This window comes from Hylobates moloch, unplaced genomic scaffold (genome assembly GCF_009828535.3).
Source record: "Hylobates moloch isolate HMO894 unplaced genomic scaffold, HMol_V3 SCAFFOLD_6, whole genome shotgun sequence".
NCBI classification, from domain to species: domain Eukaryota; kingdom Metazoa; phylum Chordata; class Mammalia; order Primates; family Hylobatidae; genus Hylobates; species Hylobates moloch.
This window is the reverse complement of record NW_026652281.1, coordinates 155,149,243-155,165,835: the sequence shown is the minus strand read 5'-3', so window position 1 is coordinate 155,165,835 and position 16,593 is coordinate 155,149,243. Positions and strand designations below refer to the sequence as shown.

Here is a 16,593-nt window from a genome sequence, read left to right as displayed (position 1 = left end):
CCCTCCTCTCCAGTACAGGCAGAACCCGTGGGTATGATGGGCTATATCTTCCTGTGATTGAGTTACTAATGAATCACTTGACTTTGAGTTAGTGCAAAAGGAGATTATTCCATGGCCCTGACTTCACCAAGTGAGCCCTTCAAAGGGATGAGGACCCTCCTGAAGTCAGGGATGTGCAGCATGAAGGGGTGTGGAGGGGCTGCGTGGCAAGGAACTGTGAGCTGCCTCTGGGAACTGAGAGCCCCGGCCAACAGCCAGCAAGAGAATGCGGCCTTCCTACTAAACCATGAGAAACCACATGAACTTGAGAGAGGACTCAGAGCTCCAGGAAGAAACCCCCAGCTGACTCATTGATTTCAGCCTGCGAGAACCTGAGCGGAGACCAACTGCAGTTATGCCCAGCCTCTGACCACACAAACTGGAATATAGTCAATGTGTATTTAAACTGCTAACTTTGTGGCATTTGTTATACAACTGTAGAAAACGAATACAATTACTGTTAACTAAAGAGGATCAGATCAAATATATTAGTAACAATATCCCACTTTTAATGTAGCAAGATCTCAATAAGGACTAATGTGAAGACCAGCACGAAACCATTGGAAAACTTCCACCAATGTTCAAGATGATGTTAACACACTCATGTTGCATCTTGGTTGGAGCTGGTTAGAATCCTGATCAAGAATTTACGTGAGAAAATATTCACAAGTCCTATATCTGATTATGGTCTAGTATACAGAATTTATAAAGAGCTCCTACAGTTCAACAACAAAACTACACACAACCCAGTTTTAACATGGGCAAAGGACTTGAACAGACGTTTCTTCAAACAGGATATACAGATGACCAACAAACACATGAAAAGTATCTCGACATCATTTGTCATTAGGGAAGTGTAAATCAAACCCACAATGATATACCATTTCATATCCACCAGGGTCTTTTGGCAAAAATGTGGAGAAATTGGAACTGTCATACATTGCTGGTGGCAATGTAAAATGACTCAGCCACTGTGGAAAACAGTTTGGTGGGATCCTCAAAAAATTAAATGTGAAATTACCATATGATCCAGCAATTCCACTCCCGGGTTTATGCCCCAAAGAATTGAAAACAGATACTCAAATAGAAGGAGACTCATGTTCACAGCAGCACTATACACAACAGCCAAAAGGTGGAAAGTGCCCAGATGTTCATCAATGAATGGATACGCAAATGGTAGTGTAGACACCATGCAATATTATTCAGTCATAAAAAGGAATGAGTGATCCACGCCAATGCGCGTGAGTCTCAAACACATTATGCTGAGTGAAAGGAACCAGACAAAGGGCAAGGAAATCACAAGTGGTGTTGATTCTGCTTTTGTGAAATATACAGAATAGATAAATCCCGTAGAAATAAAGCAGACTGCTGGTTGCAGGGGCTGGGGTTAGGGAAGAAAGGATACAGGAGTTCCTTTTGGGGTGATGACAGGGTTTTGAAAGTAGATAGAGGGGGTGATTGTATAACATTATGAATCTACTTAATGCCACTGAATTGTTCACTTTAAAATGGTTAATTTTATGTTAATGATTATGTGAATTTCACCTCAGTTAAAAAAAAAATAGATCCGTTCTAAAAAATAACAAGGCTATATCTTGGTTGGTGGTAAGTGACTTTGTGACTATGCTTTTTTTTTGTTTTTTTTTTTTTGAGACGGAGTCTCGCTCTGTCACCCAGGCTGGAGTGCAGTGGCGCAATCTCGGCTCACTGCAAGCTCCGCCTCCTGGGTTCACGCCATTCTCCTGCCTCAGCCTCCCGAGTAGCTGGGACTACAGGTGCCTGCCACCACGCCCAGCTAATTTTTTGTATTTTTAGTAGAGACGAGGTTTCACCGTGGTCTCGATCTCCTGACCTCGTGATCCGCCCGCCTTGACCTCCCAAAGTGCTGGGATTACAAGCGTGAGCCACCGCGCCCGGCCTTTTTTTTTTTTTTTTTTTAACTAAATTACACCTTATTCAGATCTCACCCATTTCTTCCCTCTAATGTCCTTTTCCTATTCCAGGGTCCATGTAGGATACACATTGCATTTAGTTGTGCTGTCTTCTTAGTCTCTTCCAGTCTATGACCATTTCTCAGTCTTCCCTTGCTTTGCATGGCCTTGACAGTTTTGAGACATACTGAGCAGGTATTTTATAGAATGTCTCACAATTTGGGATAGTCTAATACTTCTCATGAGGAGCGTTTGGGAAGAATACCACTGAGGTGGATTGCCATGTTCATGGCGTCCTATCAGGGGGCCCATGGGGCCAGCATGAGGTATTCCTGTGACATTAACCTTGATCACTTGGTTAAGGGAAGGGAAATATGCCAGATTTCTCCATTATAAAGTTATTGTTTAAGTCTAACCCATATCAAGGAGAGGGGAAGTTAGCTTCACCTCCGGGAAGAGGGAAGTATTTACATATTTGGAATTCTGTAAGGAAGTTTTATCTCTTCTCTCCATTTATTTATTCAATCATTTATATCACTATAGACTCAAGGATATCTAATTTATTCTTTGCGTTATAAGACCACATGACATTATTTATTTTGTTGCTTAAATTGTTCCAGCTTTGGCCATTCTAAGCTTTCAGGTTGGTTTTCAGGCTGGAGTGCAGTGGCGCAATCTCTGCTCACTGCAACCTCCGTCTCCCAGCTTGTGCCTCAGCTTCCCAAGCAGCTGGGATTACAGGCCTGATCCAACATGCCTGGCCAATTTTTGTATTTTTAATAGAGACAGGGTTTCACCATGTTAGCCAGGCTAGTCTTGAACTCCTGACCTCAAGAATCTGCCCGTCCCCGCATCCCAAATTGCTGGGATTACAGGCGTGAACCACCACACCCAGCCTTTCAGGTTGGTTCTTATGTTTCTTTGACGAGTGCCCCTGACCCCAACCCCTTTGTAAAGCACTTCCTTACTTTCTGGCATTGTAAGACTCCAGGCTCATCTTGTGTTTTTTCTGCCTTGGCCCTAGAATTTCTCATTTCTCATCTCTCCAAGAAGCCCTGGTTCCTTTTATTGGAGAATGATATTAGATACCAAGATCTGGGTACTGTGTGTACTTGTTACTACTAGGGTATGACTGTTTGTAGAACTTCTCTGCAGACAGAGGGAGGGTATAGAAACATGTATATTGACACCTCTATATGCACATATCTGTGATTATTTCTGTATGTATCTATCTGTATACAGAACATGAACATGACCTCATAGTTATGTCTTTGATTCTGATTCAGCACCACAGGGTTCACTGTAGCTTTCCTCCTTTGCTTATTTGTAACTTCTTTCTTGGACAGTGAGAAACCTGACTCTCATTACTCATAATTTGTTTACTTATCTATTCAACCCTAATGTGTATATAGTTTCAAAATTGCTAACCTGAATCCCTGTGAGAAACATCTTTACCTCCTAGCTAGAGTACAGTGTTGACATCAGATTCCTTTTGTCTTTAGCCTTAGAATTTTCTTTTTCTTTTCTTTCTCTTTCTTTTTTTTTTTTTTTTTTTCTGTTTGACACAGAGTCTTACTCTGTCGCCCAGGCTGGAGTGCAGTGGCACGATCTTGGCTCACTGCAACCTTTGCCTCCTGGGTTCAAGTGATTCTCCTGCCTCAGCCTCCCAAGTAGCTGGGATTACAGGTGTGCGCCACCACATCAGACTAATTTTTATATTTTTAGTAGAGAGGGGGGTTTCACCGTGTTGGCCAGGCTGGTCTCGAACTCCTGACCTCAGGTGATCCTCCCGCCTCTGCCTCCCAAAGTGCTGGGATTACAGGCATGAGCCACCACACCTGGCCAGCCTCAGAGTTTTCAATGAAAACACCATTTTGCAATGTTACTTAGGTCAGCTACACTTTTCTGCAACCTTCAGTGAGGTTATGTCATACAACTTTAATACAGTTAGATTTGTTATTCTAGCCTGGGTTTCTCCAGCATCCTGACTTTTGGTTTGTAATTGGTATTCATTACAGGTCACTCTTTGGGATGGACAGTCCTGTGGTTTTTGAAAAATGCATAATCAAGTGTCCACCACCCCAGGACCATACAGAACAGTTCTGTCATCCTTAATCTCCTCCATGCTGCCCTTGTAGTTAATTCCTGTCACTCTCCCAACCTTTTGCAGGCACTGTACTGGTTTCTGTCTGAGTTGTGTATGGCTTGGCTTCTGATAGCAACTTTATTTTTATTTTTTGAGATGGAGTCTTGCTCTTGTTGCCCAGGCTGGAGTGCAATGACATGCTCTTTCTCACTGCAACCTCTGCCTCCCGAGTTCAAGTGATTCTCCTCCCTCAGCCTCTTGAGTATTTGGGACTACAGGTGTGTGCCACTATGCCCAGCTAATTTTTTTTTTTTTGTATTTTTTTTAGGAGAGATGGGGTTTCACCATTTTGGCCAGGCTAGTCACAAACTCCTGACCTCAGGCGATCTGCCTGCCTTGGCCTCCCAAAGTGCTGGGATTACAGGTGTGAGCCACCGCGCCCGGCCCTGATAACTTTAAAGAATGTTTGTAGATAGGAACATTACTTGAGAGCAGAGGTTGTCATCTGTGATCCGTGTCAGTTGCTACCAGGATTTAAGTCCAGCCCTGACACTTCTCTTTCTGTCTCAATTTTCTCGTCTGTAAATGGGTGTAATAAGAATCCCAGCATCGTGGGGGGTTATCGGGAGGAACAGATAAGATAATAGCAATTGGCACAGTGTCTGGCCCATAATAAGTAATCGAGTCTTGATAATAATACTTAAGTTGTATTTGTCATCATCATCATCGTGGTGGGGTATCAAAAGAGAACGTTTAAAGGGGTCAGGAAAGGGAGTCCCCTCGGGTTGCTGGTGGTGGTGAGAAGGCTTGAACTGGCTCTTCGTAAGCGGGTAGAAGGGGAGCAGAGAAGCTGTGCCTGTGGTCAGCATTTGGTTCTTGACAAGCCCTTCCTCTGGTGTTTGTGGTGTGCATGTACTCACAGGATGGACCCTGGAGCTGGGTTTCCCTGAGGAGACAGAGTCCGTCGCTCCGAAATTGCCCTCAGCAGGGAGATTTCAGGGGATTACGTTGTCTCTTCTACTTTCAGACTTTTTTGTTTTTCACTGAGAAGATGATATTACAACAGCCCAGAAAGAAGAAAATCACCATCATTCCAACACCCATGTGGGTTGTTTTGTTAGTTGCTGTTCCCCCATGCCTGTGTTTCTACGTCAATGTAGACATTTTATGTATTGTAGCATAAGCATTTTTCCTTGTTGCTACACAGTATTCATAATGCTGTTTCCTGATGTGACAGTTGCGTCAAGGGGATGCCACATCTTTCACTAAACCATTCCCACTGTTTTACAGTGCCACTTCTGCATAAATATCATGTTTTGCTTCTGCTGATTTATTCCCTTAGGATATATTCCCCAGAGTAGGAATTTTTAGTCAAAGGATAGAAATATCTTTAATTATTTACAGCGTTTTACAGGAATAAATCATTGCATCTTTCTTTTCTATGTCAATCTATATTTCCTCAGAACAAAACCACTTGAGGATGTGATCAAACATCTGGTGAAGTGTTCAAGACTAGTTCCCTGACAGATCATTAATAAACATATCCTCTGACCATGTCATGAATGCTTTTCTAAAAACCAGGATTTTCCTGATTCCCTGAGCTCTTGCCACCCTTCCCCCAGACTTCAAGTTCTCCTTCCCAGTACTTCTAGAAGGAAACTCGCCCAAAGTCTCTGGTCTTTTCTCAGAAACTCATCCTTTATTTACTTTTAGAGTCAGGACCTGTTTGCATATGTAAAACCAGGACCATATTGTTTGCAGATGCTGGGGGTGCTGCCAGATAATTGAATGTAAAATGTTGAGGCTTTTAAGTCATTTTTACAAACCTGGACACAAAGGAATATTTTCTTAGGATTAAAAAAAAAGCATGAAGTAAAGATTGTGAGATTGGGTTTCTAATTCAAACTTTTTACTTTGTATTCTTAGTAGTCAGGACACAGAAAGTGAGGGGCCTGGAGGTGGGGGAGAGGAGGGGTCCGGGAGAGAAAACTTTACAGATTCACCATCTAATCTAGAAAAACAAAACACAAAAGGAGTTAGGATGAATGACCAGCACAATCCCAGTAACCTATGATCCCGCGGCTAGCATTAACAGTACCTAGCTTTTTATTTTAAGGTGAGAGTAGCTCAAAAGTAATTGTGTTTCCTATCAGTAGTTGATAAAATCCTTCTCCCCCTTCAGGGGAGACGTTCAGATGTGATAGCAGTAGCCCAAGTGTGACAGCAGTTGTTAAAAGTGAATTGTTTTTGGCATGAAATGCTTTTGTTTAAAAAATGAAATCAGTGTGGAAGTCTTTTCTGTCCTGTCTAGCAGTGATAAAAACATGAGAGTTTCTTACATAGATTGACTGGCTTAAACAAAAACGTTGGGTTTCTTCTCCAAGTACATTTTGAAATCTGCTTTAATATCTGCAAATACAATGGGGAAAAGAGTGAGTTCTGGCTAGGCGCGGTGACTCACCGCCTGTAATCCCACACTTTGAGAGGCCGAGGCAGGAGGATTGCTTGAGCCCAGGAATTTGTGACCAGCCTGGACAACATCGTGAAACCCCGTCTCTACAAAAAATTTAAAAATTAGCTGGGTGTGGTGGTACCTTCGTGTATACCCAGCTACTTAGGAGGCTGAAGTGGGAGGATTGCTTGAGCCTGAGAGGTTGAGGCTGCAGTAAGCGGAGATTGCACCACTGCACTCCAGCCTGGATGACAAGAGTGAGACCCTGTCTCAAAAAAAAAAAGTGAGTTCTGAGGTCCAGCTCAAGGGTGCAGCTTTTACACGTGCCCCCCCCAGTCAACTGGGACAGGTGTGGTCACTGTGCTCCATTGTGCGCAGAAGCCTCAGCCCCTCATGGACTCCACTCCAGGCAGCCCTGCTGGGAGTGGGGATGAGTAGGGATGGTGTCTGCTGCGCCTGGGTGGAGCAGCTCTCACCCACAAGCTGCAGGGGGCCTTTGGAGGCTGGGGGCTGGCCCAGGCTGCTCACAAGGGCCCTGTGGGACAGCTGGGCAGCTCCATCCAGAGCAGCAGTGAGTGGCAGGTCCAGTCCCTGCGGGAAGCTGGGAGCCTGGCATCCAGAGGCCTAGCGAGGTTCCGATTTACAGGGCAAGTCAAGGGCTTGCAGAGTCAGGGCTGGGGAATACAGTGATGATGGAGGAGTGAGTGTGCCTAAAGGCACCCCCTGGAGTACTCTCTGGCTGCCCTGGTGTTGCTTTTGAGAAGTGAAGCCAGCTAGACTTACTGTGTCGAGTGGGGACTTGGAGAACTTTTCTTATAAGAGGTTTGTAAAATGCACCAATCAGTGCTCTGTAAAAATGCACCAATCAGTGCTCGTAACTAGCTAGAGGTTTGTAAAATGCACCAATCAGTGCTCTGTAAAAATGCACCAAACAGTGCTCTGTAGCTAGCTAGAGGTTTGTAAAATGGACCAATCAGCACTCTGTAAAGTGGACCAATCAGCACTCTTCAAAATGGACCAATCAGCAGGACATGGGCGGGGACCAATAACGGAATAAAAGCTGCCGCGCGCCCCCCCCCCCCCCACCAGCCAGCGGCAGCAACCTTTGTGGGTCCTTCATCTTGTGGGATCTTTGTTCTTTCGCTCTTCACAATAAATCTCCCTGCTGCTCACTCTTTGTGTCAGTGCCATCTTTAAGAGCTGTTACACTCACCAGGAAGGTAGGCGGCTCCATTCTTTTTTTTTTCTTTTTTTATTTGAGGCGGAGTCTCGCCCTGTCACCCAGGCTGGAGTGCAGTGGCGGGATCCTGGCTCACTGCAAGCTCCGCCTCCCGGGTTCCCGCCATTCTCCTGCCTCAGCCTCCCGAGTGGCTGGGACTGCAGGCGCCCGCCACCTCGCCCGGCTAATTTTTTGTATTTTTAGTAGAGACGGGGTTTCACCGTGTTAGCCAGGATGGTCTCGATCTCCTGACCTTGGTGATCCGCTTGCTTCGGCCTCCGAAAGTGTGAGTGAGCGAGTGAGCCACTGCGCCCGGCCCGCGGCTGCATTCGTTTTGTTTTGTTTTGTTTTTTTTGAGATGGAGTCTCGCTCTGGCACCCAGGCTGGAGTGCAGTGGTGCGATCTCGGCTCACTGCAACCTCCGCCTCTCGGGTTAAAGCAGTTCTCCAGCCTCAGTCTCCCAAGCTGGGATTATAAGTGGCTGCCACCACGCTGCGGCTCCATTCTTGAAGTCAGCGAGACCACGAACCTGCCGGCAGGAACCAACTCCAGACACACTTTGACCATGGTAACTTCTTCTATTTTAGGATCTGCTTAGCTCTCTGCGCCTCTTGTTGCCCATCTGTAAAATGAGGATGAAATGGCAGGTGGAGTGGAACTGGGAAGTGCCTTTCCGGTGGCTGGAGATGCCCTGGTGAAGTCTCCCGGTCCTGGGCTGTTCCAGTCAGAGGCAGACAGGGCCTGGCTGGGGTCTTGTCGTCTGTGCAAATGTTCTCCTCCTCTAAAGCAGTGCTTAAAAATACTGTTTAATGTTTGAATATGAAGCCCTCGGTTCTCATGGTAGCACTGCACTGCTCACTTAGGTCAGCAGAGATTTGTGCTCTTGCTTAGTTTTGCTTCTAGGGGGATTTTTTTTTTCCCCCTAGAGAAAGGTTAAGACTGTGTATCTTCATTGGGACTCAAGTTCTGGCTAGTTTTGGGATTTGGGCCAATTGCTGCATTCCTCTAAACCTAGATTTGGGATGTGGGACAAATTTCTTTTTTTCCAAGCTTGCGTTTCTCATCTGTGAGTCAGTGACCATTTGTTCTGGCCTCAGGGGTGCCCATAGGGTTCCATCAGGCCAGGAGCCTGCCAGAGCAGTCAGTCCGTGCATTGTAGGGGAGCTGAGCCTTTTGACCCTCTTTCTGTGGTAATTCTTTTCCTTTCACCCAAATCTGGCACAGGGCTGGGCATGTGTAGGGATTCTTGTTAAACTTTACTGAACCAAAATTTCTAGGCCAAGGATCCCCACTGGTAAGAAGAAAGGAAAACAGAAAACAACAAAGGAAAATGTTTTCATCAGGGTGCTTCAACCCGCGCCATCAGGTCCCAGGCCGGTGGGCTAGGAGGGGCTGCAGCCATGGGGTTTCGGGACTTCCTGGGCGTGAACGGGGCGGCCTTGTGAGTGCAGAAAGCCGCCTGGAGGACTGACTTTGATCTGCCCTCCCCAGGCCTCGCTCAGCCCCAGCCTCCCTCCCTTCAGGGCTGGTGGTCGCAGTGGCTTTTCTTGATTTGCAGGACGCTGTTTCTGTCGTTTGTAACTCTTGGTATTCTATTTGAAAACGTAACAAAGCAGAAACCTGCCACCTTTTCAGGGACTCACCAGTAACTGTTTAGTGTTCGTGTTTGTTTTTCCTCATTCTAAAATTCCCCGTAGAGTTTAAGGATCTTTTGAGAGACGGTCTCAAAGACAGCCCCCAGCACTGTAGATGGTTTAGATACATTTGTTTTTGCTGTTGTTTCCACTTGTACCCCACTCTGTTCTGAAACTCATTCTCTCCTTGTTTTTTTTTCTTTTTTTTTTTCTGGCTCAGAAGTTGGACGGACTAGTGAAGCTCCGGACTGCTCGGGAAGCTCCATCCGAATGTGGCTGCCCCCCAGGTAAGTGAAGGTTGAGCTCCCTTCTGGCTCCTGCATTCCGCCGCCGTTTGCTTGGGATTGCTGAGAACAGCACGGTCCAGAAGGTGGACCGGGGTGTCAGGCTGTAGTCTTCGTGCACTGTCCTGGGGCCTTTCTTCCCCACGTTGACCCTGGCAGGCTCTGTGGTCGGTTTCCAGCAAAGTAAACGGACTCAGTTTGCTGGGTGGTATTGGTGGAGGAGCTAAGACATTGTCAGAGATGACTTAGCTGCCTAAAGACTTAGATGGTAGGGACGTAGCAGCTGGTCCACATTTCGGAGGTGGAGAAAGGGGTGTGAACTGACGGGATGTGAACTGACGGGAGGGGACAGCCTGGAACCCCAGTCGCCCCCACTGTACCAACGTTGCAACCAGAGCTCTATGTCAGACGTGCAGAAGGTAGATAAATAATCTAGTGGACATAGCTGCCTTGTTTTCATTTTTTGCGGTGGAGGCAGAGGAATGAAACAGGAAACGAGGCCTGAATTATTCAAATTATCATAGACTCTCTTTGGTTTTGCTGGTGCAGCTCAGGATGGCTGTGAATGAAACCGGGAATTGTTGACTCCTAATCCACATGGCTCAAATCCAGGCTCATAACAGGTCTCCTGGGTGTCCTCAGGGGAGCTTTGTACAGGCCATGGCCCAGTGTGTGGTCTCTAACGCTGGTGTTCTCAGGGTTAGAATGACCCTCCCTTAGAATGGTGTCTGATACCAGTGAATGCGTGGAAAATGGTGATGTATCTCAGACTTCTCGACATGCAGGGAAAGGTGACTTTTGTTATTGGTCCAGAGAACACAGGAGCTGCGCAGTGTCCCTTGTCCTCACTGTCATTCCTTCCATTAGCCAAGTGGTCCAGAAACCAAACTCACTGATAACAACATCCCAGGGTTGGGGGATGCCCCGAGATTTCTGCAAAGGTGGATCTCATGGTGTGAAAATTCCGTCTCGGAGGGCCGGGTGGGAGAAGATTTTTATGGTTGAGCTTGAGCTAGCCTTTATAGGATCTCTGAGGTTTTAATACGAGAAAGAGGATTTGACAAGGGAATGACTCCATTCACAGACCAAGAAGTCAGAAACTGTGGCCGGGCGCGGTGGCCCACGCCTGTAATCCCAGCACTTTGGGAGGCTGAGGCAGGTGGATCACCTGAGGTCAGTTGTTCAAGAGCAGTCTGGCCAACGCGGTGAAACTCCGTCTCTACTAAAAATATAAAAAATTGGCCAGGCATGGTGGCGCATGCCTGTAGTCGCAGCTACTCGGGAGGCTGAGGCGGGAGAATTGCTTCAACCTGGGAGGTGGAGGTTGCAGTGAGCCGAGATTGCACCATTGCACTCCAGTCTGGGTGACAGAGCGAGACTCCATCAAAAAAAAAAAAAGTCAGAAATTGCAATTAAATGGGAGGAAAAATTCACATCCACAAATGGATTTTTAGATGATCTGCAAAATGTGTAAAATGCCAACAGTCCTTCTTTTTCGTCCCCCTCTTTCTGAGTGTCATTTGGATGCATACCTATGTGTGCGTTTTTTGAACTGGGAGTCACACGCCATTTGTGAGATACCAAATCAGTTTAGTGGGTTGCCGCCAGCAACCACTAGCATGAAATTGTGAACTAGCATAGAAGTCTGGAATAAAAAAGGCCCGAGTGAAATTTTGGTTTTGGCTATTAATATTTGTAGATTGGACTCGGATGGTGTGAGGTGGGTTTCTTGCTGTGGGTTACTAACAGAAGGCTTGAAAATCCCCAAGACAGATGATGGATGGAGAGTGGGAGAAAGGGGGACACAAGCTGGCCTGGAGCTCCCGGATCAGTCAGAACTGGAGCCACATCTTGGGTCTGCCCCATACTAGCACTGAGGGTCTTTATCAGTAAATGATAACATCTCGAAGCAGGCTCTGGGGGGCTTGCTGAGGTTATGGAGAAGGTATAAGTTAAAGCCAGTGACTACAGATGGACCTGTGTCCTGCCTTCCATCAGGAGTGGGGAGCAGGGAACAGGGGTCCTGAACTCCTCTAGAAAGAGGCTCCCAAGAAGGTCTTGGGAAGACCATGAGGGGCTGAAGGGCTGGTCAGAGCCTCTAGTCCCACTGAGAGGAAGGCATGGTAGACTCCCTGGCTCCCTTGGGAGCCCTGCTGATGCCCTGCTGGCCATCAGCACGGTGTTGATGCTGTCCCAGGAACTCCAGGCTGTGATGGTGGCCATCCTGGCAGGTGTGGTCAGTGTGGCCTTGGGGTGCAGCACGACGACCCTAGCCAGACCCCTCAGCACACCCATGTCCATGCCTGCACTTTCTCTCCTGTCACCTCAAGAGCCCTTTAGACCAGAGCCTTCATCAACGCTAAACCCTAGCAGGCTGGCACATGAGCCCCTTGTCTTATGAAGAACAGAGGCCCTTGTCTCCAACACCAGAAGTCCTAACTCATTCCTCTTCTCCCTGGCTCCAAGGCTCTCCAGCGTGTCCCTCGGGCTTTTGGAGTGTGGAGACACAGACCACGTTCTGCAGCGAGGCTCCTTGTCTGATTAGAGCTGGCCGCAGCTCCCCACCTAGCAGCCTGGGGAGTCAGCGGAATCTTTTGTTGGATCCTAGCATGCAGCAGGCAGATAAGCAAGGCCAGAGGAGGGGCGGCTCTTCTGGATGTGCTACCCATTGCGAAGCTGAGTGTGGTGGCAGGGGCTTCTCTCTCGCCCCAGCCAGTGGATGTTGCTGGCAGGAGGACTGGCCGGGCGGCGGGCGACAGGGGGGGTCTGAGCTGGCTCTGGTGAGCCTTGCACCCCTCCTCAATAAAATAGTGTAGTGGGTTGAATCCTGTCGCCCTCAAAAGATATGTCCAAGTCCTAACCCCCAGTACCTGTGAATGTGACCTTGGAAAATAGGGTCTTTGCAGGTGTAATTAGGCATCTCAGAATAGGTCATTCAGCATTTAGGGTGTGTCTACATCCAATGCCAATTGTCCTTAGAAGAGGCAAGGAGAGATTTGAGACAGAGACGCACAGACCAGAGGGATAGGTGACGGCGGAGTGGGGATTGGCGTGCTGCATGTGCCAGCCAAGAAACTCCGAAATGCCAGCAGCCACCAGAGCTGCGGAGGGGTGTGGGAGGGCCTCTCCCTGAGGAGCCCACCCCGCAGACACCTTGGGCTTCTTGCCCCTAGAACTGGGAGAGCTTGTGGTAATTTGTTGCTGCGGCAGACCTGTGTCTTATTTTATTTTACTTTACTTTTCATTGTATTTATTTTATTTATTTTTGGGATGGAGTTTCACTCTTGTTGCCTAGGCTGGAGTGCAATGGCGCGATCTCAGCTCACTGCAGCCTCTGCCTCCCGTATTCAACCGATTCTCCTGCCTCAGCCTCCCGAGTAGCTGAGATTGCAGGCTCCCATCACCATGCCTGGCTAATTTTTGTATTTTTAGTAGAGACGGGGTTTCGTTACATTGGCCAGGATGGTCTCAAACTCCTGACCTTAAGTGATTCACCTGCCTCAGCCTCCCAAAGTGTTGGACTACAGGCATGAGCTACCACACTTGGCTTTTTAATTTAATTTAATTTTATTTTATTTGACAGCGTTTCGCTTTTGTTGCCCAGGCTGGAGTGCAGTGGTGCTCACTGCAACCTCCATCTCCTGGGTTCAAGCAATTCTCCTGCCTCAGCCTCCCAAGTAGCTGTGACTACAGATACCTGCCACCACACCCAGCTAATTTTTGTATTTTTAGTAGAGACGAGGTTTCACCATGTTGGCCAGGCTGATCTCGAACCCCTGACTTCAGGTGATCCACCCGCCTCGGCCTCCTAAAGTACTGGGATTATAGGCATGAGCAACCATGCCTGGCCCATTTCAACTAATTTTAAAGTAGTAACTCCTCCTCCTCCTCCTTTTTTTTTTTTTTTTTATAGCACAACAGGTATCCCTCATTGTTTTTCATGGGCTGCCTTTTTCATGGGTTTGCCATTTCTCTTTGAGGTGGTCTGTGCCCATCTGTGTATCTGAGATAGCTGCTGCCTTGTTTTGGTCCAGGAAGGAATCTGGCCGTGCTGTTGGGATGTCCTGTAATGCACTTGGCCAGTCCCCCCCCAAGGACGTTTGGGTCATTTCCGACCCTATATTGTTCAGACAGGGCTGCGTGTGTCCTGCAATGGAGAGAAGAAGGCCTGCTGTGTAGCCTGTTGTCTGACTTCCTCGTGCTTTCTTCTGCCAGGCATGCTGCAGGCCTGAGGGTGTTGACTGAAGGACGGGAGCACTCAGTCTGTGGGGAGAAGCTGGGCTTTACCGCAGCAAACACAGGTTCCTACAGGGAGGGCTCTGGCCAGGTGGGTCCTGAAGCCTACCCCTGGGAGCTGCCCCATGGCCCGGCCTCCGCCGTTCTGTGAACAGTAGTGACTCGGGGGCATCCCAGGGAACCCGTGAGGGCCGGCACCTTGGAACCTGGGAACCTGGACTTGAGTCTTGACTCCATCTTGTAAATAACTGACCTGTGGTCCCACTCTGCGTGTCCTGGAGCCGTGGGTCACTCTGGCCCTTGCATTCACTCACTCTTTGGGTTACAAGCATCAGAACATTAATTAGTGTTCTGACCATCCTGCACTAATAAAGCAAAAAAGGAAATTTTTCGTGCAGACAACTAGAAATGGAAAGGTCTGAGGTGCAGCTGGCTTCAGGCCCATGTGGGCTCAGGGCTCGCTTCCCTCTCTCAGCTCTTCTCAGCTTGTCTTCAGACAGCCTCTCCTGGAGTGACCTGTGCTGGGGAAGGTGGCCGCCGGTATAGCTCTAGGTGTATATCACATGTACTTAGCAACCCCAGCAGATACAGCACTGTTCTTTCCCGAAAGTCTCAGAATTGGGGCATGGGGAGTGTTATGGGTTGAACTGTGTCCTCCCATATTCATATCTTGAAGTCCTAACCCTCAGGGCCTCAGAATGGGACTGTGTTTGGAGATAACAGTGTTACCTTGGAGAGGAGGTGACATGAGGCCTTAGGGCGGGCTCTCATGACCGCTGTCCCTGTAATAAAAGGCGATTTGGACACGTAGACAGAGCAGGCCATGTGAAGACACGTGGAGAAGACACCTTTTCTGAGCCACGAGCTCAGAAGGAAATCAGCCTGCCAGCACCTTAACACATTTCTGCTGTTGAAGCTGCACAGTCTGTGGTACCTTTTTATGGCCACACCCAGACACTAATGCAGGGAGTTATTGTTTAAGGGGCATCGCATTTCTGTTTGGAAAGATGAAAAGTCTTGGAAGTGGATAGAGGGGTTGGTTGGTGCGCATCACAGTAAATGTGTTAAATCTCAGAACTTTGTGCTTTAAAACGCTCAGGTTTTTATATGTATTTTGCCGTGATTTTTCTTTATATCCCAGAATGGACCCCAATTTGCCTGGCTTGGGGCAGGTGCCTCTCCTTGAAAAATTGCACTGACTTAGAGCATGGGACACACTGATGGCGAGGTCATTGGTGGGTCATGTGACCATTCTTGGAACCAGGGGAGACAAGGTGGGGGAGGGTTGGCAATACCAGAGGCATGTGGTGTCGGGGAGGGTGGTTCCTTCATGAAAAATTAGGATCTCTTCCCAGAAGAGAGAACGAATGTAGCTGGGTACAAGCAGTAGGTGACCACTGGCCTTCCAGTGACAGCTGGCCAGTCACTGCCAGGTGGTTTGCAAAGGTGTAACCAAAGGGTTGGCTCCACTTAAAGCACACCAGGAGAGCCAGGAGTGGGGGCACACCTCTGTAATCCCAGCACTTTGGGAGGCCGAAGTGGGCAGATACCTTAGGTCAGGAGTTTGAGACCAGCCTGGCCAATATGGCGAAACCCCATCTCTACTGAAAATGCAAAAATTAGCTGGGCATAGTGGCACATGCCTGTAATTCCAGTTACTCAGGAGGCTGAGGCAGGAGGATTGCCTGAACTCAAGAGGCAGAGGTTGCAGTGAGCCAAGATTGAGCCATCACACCCCAGCCTGGGTGACACAGCGAGACTCCGTCTCAAAAAAGAAAAAAAAAAAAGAATAAAGAAAACACACAAGAGGCAGCGTGGCCCAGGGGAAAGCGTGTTGACTTCCCATCTAGGCTGCGTGGCCCGATTCTCTGTCGCTCACCAGCTCCATGACCTCACACGAGGACTTATCCTCCATGTGCCTCGGTTTTCCATCTGTGAAGTGAAGTGGGGTTTCTGAGAGTAGCTGTGTCATGGGATGGTTTTGAGGATCAAATGGGTTCACACGTGCAGACAGCTTAGAACGAGGCCTAGCACTGCATCCTCAGAGCGAGTCTGTTAGTTCCGTCGTCATCAGTTAGGAGCTGCCAGAGAGGAAGGGAGAAGAGACACAGAGTAGGGGGCCACAGGGAATCTTCAGGAGGGGAAGAGCAAGGGCTTGTCAGACTTTACTGGCACGTTCTCCTAGGATGTGGGTATGAAGATGTTGGCGATGCAGGAGTGAGAGAAACAGAAAAGGAAAGTGTGTGGCCGTGAACCCTCATCAGCCACCCACGTGCCCGGAAGGTCTCGAGCAGAGCTGGGCTTCTACCCCTCACGCTGTTTGCATGTGTTACTAACCAGGCTCAAGCTGCCTGGACATTGTCGGGAACATTCCAGAATGGTGTCATCCTTTTCGTTTCCTTTTTGTGTCTTTTTGGATCCTTGCAGAATATTGCAGAGACATCGTGCTTGGTTTCCAAGGATGGCCACTGTGCTTGCAGTGTAGGGCAGTTTTCCAGAAATGAACACTAATCCAGAGTTTAATGCAAGTCAGAAATCCTCTGCTCCATCAAAACATTTGGCAGTTTGTGTGGAGGAGTGAAACTCCACTTAGGACCATATAAAGCACAATGTAGAAGTTATACAGAACCTGATACATTTCATTGATAGTTTATGGAAAATGTCACAGAGCGGAACAGAAGTGGTAAAAGTTGCTCATATTCAGCCTGTTTA

At 47.9% G+C, this 16,593-nt stretch overlaps 1 protein-coding gene across 1 annotated transcript in view; it reads left to right on the top strand.

Annotated features, from left to right (window-relative positions):
- Window positions 1-7,719: 7,719 nt before the first annotated feature.
- The window catches only part of COL23A1 (collagen type XXIII alpha 1 chain), a 325,129-nt gene continuing 316,255 nt past the window's right edge, over window positions 7,720-16,593 (top strand). Inside the window, exons 1-2 of the mRNA XM_058440198.1 lie at window positions 7,720-8,295; window positions 9,582-9,648. Coding sequence (XP_058296181.1) covers window positions 8,086-8,295; window positions 9,582-9,648 — 277 coding nt within the window. The 5' untranslated portion in view covers window positions 7,720-8,085. The remainder of the gene's footprint in view (window positions 8,296-9,581; window positions 9,649-16,593) is intronic.